This window comes from Lottia gigantea (genome assembly GCF_000327385.1).
Source record: "Lottia gigantea unplaced genomic scaffold LOTGIsca_10, whole genome shotgun sequence".
Lineage (NCBI taxonomy): Eukaryota > Metazoa > Mollusca > Gastropoda > Lottiidae > Lottia > Lottia gigantea.
Genome location: NW_008706747.1, coordinates 3,993,051 through 4,003,062, shown reverse-complemented (window position 1 = coordinate 4,003,062; position 10,012 = coordinate 3,993,051). Strand labels below are relative to the sequence as shown.

The window sequence follows — 10,012 nt, the reverse complement described above, 5'->3', positions numbered from 1 at the left end:
TGTAGGCCCTACATGCTTTTAAACATTGAACATCCTTTTCACTGGTAGAGCAAAGTGTAATACTTCAGGTTTTCTTACAGTCTTGGGCTATCATAGGTAACATTTTAACCAATGAGCTTTTTTCATGTTAACATTCATTCAATTATTCTGCTGAAGATTTGCTTGAAAAAGACTGACAATGGTCTTATTCTTTCAGATGGTTTACTACAAAGCGATAATCTTCTGTGCAAGGACTAAAAGTCTATAAAGTCACCCTGCAAAAATGGCATCGAATACAAAAATGGCGTCAAGTATTCAAGGGGAGTTAAGAAACTATCAAGTGGAGGAGATCTTTCCACTGTTAGAATCCACAGATCAACAGGCCAGGGAGGAAATCAGGAAACTTATTCTGGAAGATATCAACAATTGTGGAAGTAAGTTCTAGTTTGGTTAACTTTCATTCAGGGGGTTGGAGAATCGGCGTTAAACCTTTCCCTCTTATAAATAGATTAGACCCTGGTTCACTTTATCCAAATAGTTTTGTATGATGCGATGAATTTGAAGCAATCAAACCAATCTTTTCATACGAGAAGTTGCCAATACTCATAAATTATACATGAGTTTTGAGCGTGTGTGTTCATATTACAAAACAAACTGTATGTGACAGGGTGTTGATTCAACTTGATTGCCAGTTTGAACATCAAGCAGTGCCATATTCAAGGTTAACCTAAATATCAATTAATGTGAATTGTCTTCAGAATTAGTTTCATTTCAATTTAATGACATTATGTCATATTTCCTTTCTAGCTAAAGAATCATGGTTGTTACAGTCATGTTTTGATCATTATTTATTAACCAAGTCAGAATCAGTCCAGCAGTTGTTACCAGAAGTAAGAGATCCTCAGTCTAAGGTCAGTTCACAAGACTTAAAAATACTCCTAAAATCTTCAAGATATCAAGGCCCTTACAAGTTTACAAGTCTTAAACTTGTTGTGCCTTTACACCCAGGCCTTAATGAACTTACAACATAGTTACAATTTCCATCTACTGTGATCTGGAGATGTAGCTCAGTGAGTTAGATTGTTGCTTGCTTACCTGAAGTTCTAGGGTTCAATCCTCAGATGGGTCGAGATAAAGCCTTTGAATTTTTCTACCCGGTTTCTCCTGACAGTGTTGCAGGTCAGAGGGACGGACATGGAAAAAAGGTCTAGTCATTTGCATAAAACAGTTCAATGGGGCTCTAAGTGCTACAGACAATGCATGTTAAAAACCCACGACAGTTGGAAGCGGAATATTATAGGCTAATGAAAAACTTTCATTTCAGCATCTGTTAGACAGAATAAACGAGGGTATTAGAACAGTGAATAATAAAATGGCGTGTTTACAGTTGTTACTAAATATAGTTTGTCGGCAGCCCCAGTGGACACATCGTATTGTCGGACTTCCTGTATTTAATACTCTTATAAAATGTCTAAAGGTAAATATTAACATTTTACATGACTTCAATACTGAAGCAGTTTTAAGTTGGGCCTCGGTGATTGCTTTAGGTATGTTGTCAGGGCCTAACCCTAACCATGTTCCTTCAGCAACCGTCAGATGATAATGATCATCTAGTCATAGCTTTCACAATCCCATATTCTCATCATTAATGTTGATTGGTAGAGAATTTAATTTAATGTATGGTCTGCAAAGGGAGGTTATTGGTCTCTAATGACGAGAATATGGGATTGTTTAAGCAACGGTTAGATGTGAATAATCATCGTACCGTTGCTAAAGGAATACGAGCCCTAAGTGGGTATTGCCTCAATACAATACAATATATAGACAAAAAGTAACACTTTATCTTTCAAAAGTATGAATATGAATATTTTGAAAATGTTTGTTTTGCAGACGGAGACTGATATCCCAGTATTAATGACGTCTGTTATGATTTTAACGTTACTTCTTCCCGTCGTACCAGTTTCTATAGTAAAATATCTTCAAGAAATACTAGACATCTTGACACGACTAGCTTCCTTTTGTGTACGAAAACCTGGTACGCATTAACTTCTTAATATTTACTGGATTTTAGGGGCCTTTCCTTTCATAATCTTTTAAATGAAGGAAATAACAACTTTATGGCTTACATGATTGTAGCTCAGTCGGTTAAAATGTTGAAATCGCTTCTCCCTTTCCTTGGTTTCCTCCCAAAAATTTCAAAAAATCTGGTGACCGTGTTCTGATGCCTAAAGGATTGTCCAAAGACCATCCAGTATAAAGGATCCTTGTGAACCTTTAAATTTATGGTCCTCAACATTTGCGATAGAATCTACATTTTTGACTAGATTTTCACCAAACTTTGTGTATGTGTTTTAATGTCTTGTATTTCAGCTAACACACCTGACGTCTATCTACTCCATTTACATGTTTCACTATACAGTTTATTTCACCGACTGTATGGAATGTACCCTTTCACCTTTCTCCAGTACATACATCATCAGTTTAATAAGAAGGAATTGGTGCCTGTCTTTGAGGAAATTGTTTACGTAAGTATTGATTTGATCCTAATATACAATGAAGCTGTATTGAAGATGGATTGGAAATAAAAAGCAAACAGGAGGCTACATCTACCTCCTTGGTCTACTCAGTTTTGGTCTCTCAAGAGGCTAGTCTACCTCCTTTACCAGTTTTGGTCTCTCAAGAGGCTAGTCTACCTCCTTGACCAGTTTTGGTCTCTCACGAGGCTCTGTCTATCTCCTTGACCAGTTTTGGTCTCTCAAGAGGCTTGTCTACCTCCTTGACCAGTTTTGGTCTCTCAAGAGGCTTGTCTACCTCCTTGACCAGTTTTGGTCTCTCAAGAAGCTTGTCTACTCCTTGTCCAGTTTTGGTCTTTCAGAGGCTCTCGCTACTTTGCAAAACTCAATGAGCTTCCTTGAACAATTTTGGTCTCTTATTTGAAAACATTAACAATTTCAGATAAAATTTCATGACCAAAGTGGATAATTTTAGACATAGATCTAAATATTGATAAATTTTGTATTTCCAGCCAATGTTAGAGAGAGTAAGACTACATCCTCAGTTAATATCTGGCTCTAGAGAAGATGAGACTAGCACGTCTAGGTAACTTTACACTTCTGAGTTTATCGCTGTGTTTATAAATTACATATTAAAAGAAAGGTGGTTATTGTAGTCAAGGTATAGAACAAAGCTTGACATTGTGCAGATGTATGGAAACCTGCTGCCTAAGCAACTTAGAATTCTCATATCTAGATAATTTCTTCAATTCTGATTGGTTGTTGATTTTCTTTGGATAGCAGAAGACAAGCGCTTGTCAATTAATTTTTGTGATATCAAATTTCTGTTTATTATCTTCAGATGGAAACATCTAGAAACTCAAGATATTGTGATAGAATGTGCCAAGTTATCATTAGATATTGTGGAGGGGACGAGAGATGACTATCCCACCCCAGCCTTTATTAAACGTTATCAGACTGTACAGGATGTGGTGAGAAGTCGACATAATTCAGATAACAGTCAGGGTAAGATTTATCTTTTTAAGCTCAATGAGTTTGAGACTTGCTCCTTGATCTTGAGATTTGGGGTTTAATAGAAGCTAGGATCAAACTTTTCAATTCATTTTTTTTTTCGCCGGATTTCGTCTCCATTGTAATCTAACAAGTTTTTTACTGCAGTATTGTTCTAATTTTGTTTTCAACCAATCAAATGGTGTCATGTAGAACCCATTTCTTGCAAGCATGAAACAGCCTCTTTGGATTTCACTATTTGTCATTCAACAAACAGGTTCAACATGATACCATTTGATCAGAGTTTTATATCATTCCAATAATGATTGGATTATTCCAAATTTTCATCATTGCACACTGCACTACTTCCTAAGGTATTGGAGGTGCAAGTACTATTAGATGTTTACCCATGTTATTTCTAATTGTAGATATGAATATGATGTTTTCTGGTGGAATATTTGAATCTAGTCATTATATATTAGCCTCACTGGGGAGCGATCCCAATGTGGTCTGTAGTCCTTCAGTTGTAATAGGGTTATCTACCCCTCCTCATTCTCAGTGTACCACTCCAGCTACTAATGTTATAGATACCTGTCGACAGGTCCCCTCTACTTCAGGTAAGTTGATGCTATGAGGGGGTCGGGCATATTCTTGGGGGGAGGAGGGAGGGGTTTCGTTCCAGCTACTTTGCACGAGATATCTTCTTCAAAGGGCTGGAACGGCTCACTTTACTAATTTAATTAAAGCTGTCCTAGCAAAATTTTCCTCATTGCAAACTGCATGGCATTACCTGTCTTCATTAGCCCATTAGGTGCAGAAAAGTAGGTCAGAAAATTCCATTCATATTCATTTTGTGACCTAACTACTTTCTTATGGTTTTTTAAGTCTTTGAGAATTTCCATTTTAACATATTAACTTTAACATTCATGAACATTGCTTTAACCCTGTGCCAGTGCTTTCTGTTGGATAGTAACTTGTTACCTTTCAACCACCCTAATCCTACCCTAATGTATTTCAGGAACATTAGGAAACACCCCGATGTTAACACCATCAGAGATTACCCCGAGGGAAACTCCTAATATAACAGACGAACAGGTAACTTATAGTGTATAACTGTGAATATAGTGCTCACCATTTCTTACACTCGGGTAAATACAGAAAAAGTCATTTACCCTTTATAATGAGTCTAGTTTGGCGATTCCCTTTTGGGTGAAAAACTGCAGTATTTTTCACTGAGACAGGCGGTTAGATGTGATGATCTTTCTTAAAACAGTTAGCTCAGTAACAAGATATATTTTATCAAAATGTCACTTCAATGCAGTTAGACACTGAAATTTGGACTTTTTCGCAATTTTCTTGTCTTATTCTTTACAGTCCCGTGCATCTAGTCGAACTTCAGCTTTCCAGAAATCCTCAGATACCAAACGGCTTAGCTCTGGCTTCCAACCTAAGAGCTCTTCAATTGACTCCAAGTTGACTCCTGGGGCCATGGTTACACCTTCTCCATTGAAGACAGAATTCACTCAAGAGCCGCCCAAAGGTGCAGTGAAGACTCAACCAAGGAATGCCATACGCGTTCTGGAATTTGACAACTCTCCTGAAAAAGAGGAAGTTATGCCCTACAAGCGCCCTCTGTCTAACCAGAATTCCATTGAAGAGGCTAAAGCTGTTACTATGGATATATTGGATGGATTTGTCGATGAATTGCCTACTCATGAAAATGGTGAGTTAAGCTTTTCCCTCCAGATTATGTATTAAACCACTTTTCACTTGAAATTGATGCAGATTGGAGAGGCAGACATGAAAAAAGTGGATAGTTTTTTTGGCTTTGAAAATAAACAGACGCACCAAGTTCTTCACGCTGTGTATTTTAAAAATCCTCTTACATTTGCAAATTGGCTGATGCTATCCCGGCAAACTTCCCCTAATTGTATTGGGTCATCCGTCCTCTTTTGGCAAATCAGTTGCACATAAATACGATGTAAAACATCAATATTGTGTCTTTTCTATTTCCAGAATGTATAGACCATGAAGTCAGTCAGATAACGCAAGAAGACGACCTAGAAGGAAGTTTTGAGACAATCCCTAGCCCAGAGATTACCCGTGCTATGGCGGAAAGCGTCAAACAGTTCATGAAAAAAGTGAATCGAATTCGCTTCAACAGTTTAAACGCTACGTCAGAACGGAATGAAAAGAGGAATCACGTACGATCCAATTCTTGTCCTCCTTTTGAAGAAGAGAACCAATCAGATGAAGAAGATGTTCGTGATTTTGCAAGTCGTTCTATTTCTACGTCAGTTGAAGAACATGTTCCCATAGCGTCCAACTCTGCAACTGCAGTATCGACAATCGACAAACAAGTAACGATGATAACCAGAGTCAAGCTAGAAAAGAAAAAGGTTCGTCAACTGAGTGGAAACAGCGACATCGTAGAATTATTCGAACCCAGCAACCTAGGTCCACCCTTCAGTTTGATATCTCAAGCTCTACTTGCGCCATCTGATGTGACCGTCTGCTCGTCTTGTCATTCGAAAATTCTACACAGAAATAATTCAGAGGCCGCTCAAGGTAGGTCGACTGACATTTTGGTTTTGAATTTGACCTTTGACCTTTTTCAATTTATTTATGAATTTTTTATGACAACAAAATTTGCAACTAATCAGAATTTGGATAACAGCCATTTGTCCATTTTCTCAAGTGTGATAAAGAAAATTCATAGTGTTAACAAGACATATTTAGGGTAGTGACTCATGATGGATTGAAACAGTGAATGGATTTACTGGTACTCTTACAAGTATATGGTAGTAGCTTATCCTTCTGATAACATTTATTTCAGAAACACCAATGTTTTCAACGTTATCTCCCCCAGAAATACTAGACAGGCATCTGAGAATTGGTGGAGAAGTTCATGCTAAAGAATTAAACAGAATTCCTTTGACCAGTAAAGAATCTGTCAACTGGACACATTTTGGAGGTAAACAATTTGGTTTTTTTTCTGTCGAGTAGATCACAGTTTCTGTAATGGCTCTCATGGTTTTTTGAAAAACTATGACCTTTGCAGCAAAACATTTGTGACCTACTAAATATTACACACCAAAAGTGACTTTAAATAAAGAATTCATGAACAAATACAAAGACCAGATTGAAGGCTGACACCAGGTTGTTGCTTAGAATAACTGACCAGAGCATCAGAAGTTTTCTTACCTTGAAGAAGATTCCAACCCATGGTACCTAGTCTCCAAGAGGTTTTAAGATAAACTTGGTGTACTTACGATATTTTCTAGGGGTTCCACCTGCAGATGAGGTGAATATTTTAAAAGGACAGAATATTCTACTCCATAATCAAGTCATGTACGAACGTCACAAACGAGACTTACATGCCAAACGAAATCGTCGTCTGCTACGAAAAATAACTCAGACTAAAACCTTGGAGGAACAAAACAAAGCTATGGTAAGATTTTTGATTGGGGAAAGTGATTTCTGAATCTGATTCGGGAGGAAAGATCAGGTTGTGTGATCTAGGCAGAAAACAGAACAGTTAGAATACAAAAAAGAAAGGGACTGTGCCACTGTCCTGTCAGAATTTCCCTCATAACACACTGCATGGCATTGCCGGTCTCCATTAGCCAGATCAGCTGCAGAAAAGAAAAACTCCATATTCTTTTTTAGGCAGATCAAAGAAGAATTCACGAACAAGAAATCCAGAATTTAACAGTATCATTACGTTTGGTCCAGGAGGAAAACCAGAAATTAAAACAGGAGAAAGAGAGCAACGAATACAAGGATCTTGTCATGTTGAGGTAAGGGGCTATGTGGGATTCTTGTCTTGTTTGGGTGGGGTGATTTTCCACATGACATCTCATTGCAGAAAATGTTAATTTAGTATGTGGGTTTGTTAACTAAGTCTTCCTTTAGAGAGTTCACACAGTTGATAATAGAAAATTTGTATTTTTGATTCCAGATCAACACTACAAACTAATAAAGATTTAGAAGAGGCGAATATTGGACTCAAAAATCTGTTAATAACTCAGAGAGAGGACCATGATAAACTTAAAATGGTACGTGAACAATTCTAGATATTTTATAAATTCCGTATATTCTGCTTAAGCAGGTATAATGAGCACACCTTTCTTACCTTCCGGTGAATCTGGAAAAAAATAATACACATCCCGTCCTGACTGGAGAAATATCTGGAAAAAATCTCTTGTCACCAAAAGATTGGGTCCTGGAGAAAAAAAATTACAAGTTGGCTTGTTAACAGTTTGTGTGTAGATTTTGCTCTCAATATTTTATTTTTTTCTCAATTTTATTTCAGTCATGGCAAGAAACGAAATCCGAATTATTAAACACCCAGAAAGAACTCGATATTTTAAAGAATCAGAGTATTTTTAATCACAAGTTAAAGGAACAGGTAGGTCAGCTATTTTGTTTTTCCTTACATTTTGATTTGGTCTCTTTCTTCAATTTTGTGTTTTCCACAGTTTGTAAAATAAAGAACAGGCTAATACTTCTGGCTTGGCAAAATTGTCCACAATACACAGTGCATTAGCCCAAACGAGGTTCAGAAAAGTAGGATGTAAAACGCCATTTCGTTCTATTTTATTTGACAGGTTTTCAAGCTACAGAAGGAAGTATTATTAATGGGAGAACTTCAACAGAAATATCACGAGAAACTTCATAATCAACGCAACTCCATGTCAGTCAAACCAGACGTTAATTATTTAGCCCAGTCTCTTAAAGCTGAAACTAGAAGTAAGTATATGTTTTATTAGAGGGAGTGAGAGATTGGTACGGGGGGTGCTGACACTAGAAGTAGGTGTATCTTTGATGGGTGGGGATGTTGGGGTGGGAGGTCTGACTCCATTTCCATTGTACCAGATGTGAACTATTTAGCCCAGTCTTTATAAAGCTAGTGAGGGAGGGGCTGAAACTAGGAGTAAGTATATTTTTGGTAGGTGGGTAGGGGGAATTGGTAGGAAGGAAAATGTGTATTAATTTTAAAGGGGAAATTTGTTTGTTTCTATTTTAGTTTTAAAAGAGAAGTTGAATTCTGCGACAGGAAAATTAGAAATTTCTACAGCCCGAGTTTTAGAATTAGAAGAACAACTACAAAATAAGGTATTGAGTTTTTTTTATTTTCAGTATAGTATTTACATTATCCCGGTATTCGTTAAATTTATCATTGAGGTCAAAGGTCAATACTTAAATTCAACTGTTGATACTTACTCAATTCATTCATTCATTCATTGATCCCTTCATCTATCCATTCATCCCTTCATCTATCCATTCATCCCTTCATCTATCCATCCATCCATTCATCCCATCCATCCATCCATCCATTCATCCCTTCATCTATCCCTTCATCTCCATTCATCTATCCATTCATCCCTTCATCTATTCATTCATTCATCTATCTATTCTAGGAGCAAGGAGTTAGTGAAATAAAACGAAATCTAGAACAGACTAAAGTAAGCCATGCTGACGAGGTCCTAGCTATAAATGATAAATATAACGCCATGGTTCATATTAACCAACAGTTAGAATCAGAGTTATTAACCCTACAGTGTCGAGTTGATCAACTTACCTTAAAATGTCAGCTTCAACAAAAAGGTACGTGAATTGTATTTTTCCATTTTTTAAGGCAAAATGTTTAAAATCTAAAGTCATAAGCTATGCCAAGTGTAAGACTTAAAATTCCATTATTTTAAAAATTTTCAAATTCGTTATAATGCAATTGAATTTGAATTCATTTCAGGTGTAACTCCAGTGATATCATGTCCAAGTAAAACAGAATCTGATTGGTCAGAGGGAAATCATTCACACCAATCAAACGACAGTATTAAAACAGTGACCGATCAGAATGAAGGAAATAGCGAACAACCTCAAGTTCGCGTAGCTCGTTCTGTAAGTGATGCAGTATTGCAGGAAGAACAAGCTCGTCTGCAGAATTCTCAAGCTTTGGATTCGTTATCATTTTCTTCCCAAGATGGCGCTAGTGTGTCGAGGGGTGGATCGCGATCAAGTATTTTATGGAATACTGACAGTGAAGATAACCGTAGCAACACAACAACGGACAGTGGCTGGTGGGAAAAATCTACCGTCAGCAAATAGGTGTTTCGCTTCTTTTTGGAGATGAAGCTTTGTTCCTACTGTGCAGTATTAAAGTCTAAGAACTGGGTTTTCAAACTAGCAAGGTGTTCCAAGGACCTAATTTTAAAAAACCTGGCATCCATCGTCTGCAATATTTAGTTTAAAAGCTTGATTTTCGGGACATTACTTTCATAAACTTAAGATTTAACAACTGCAGTCAAAACTCATTTGCTATGTCTCTAAACCTTGGTTTCATGATAAACATCCTTCAAAAATATCATACCAATTTGATTTAATATTAGCAGTTTGCCTTCCTATATTGTGATGTATAAAAACCCCTTGTATAGGTGCTTGTGTGTGGCATGCAACTTGTGAATGGAAATAACCTTGGGCCACAAACCTTTTTTCAGGCTTTGCTGAAATTTAACTCAAATATAGAG

General features: G+C 37.0%; 1 protein-coding gene across 1 annotated transcript; it reads left to right on the top strand.

Annotated features, from left to right (window-relative positions):
* Positions 1–758: 758 nt before the first annotated feature.
* LOTGIDRAFT_109459 (hypothetical protein) lies at positions 759–3,565 on the top strand (the record flags this gene model as incomplete). Its single annotated transcript, XM_009046254.1, has 6 exons — positions 759–890; positions 1,304–1,456; positions 1,870–2,014; positions 2,350–2,504; positions 3,005–3,078; positions 3,334–3,565. 6 exons carry the CDS (start codon positions 759–761, stop codon positions 3,563–3,565), a joined length of 891 nt encoding a protein of 296 aa, XP_009044502.1.
* Positions 3,566–10,012: the final 6,447 nt, after the last annotated feature.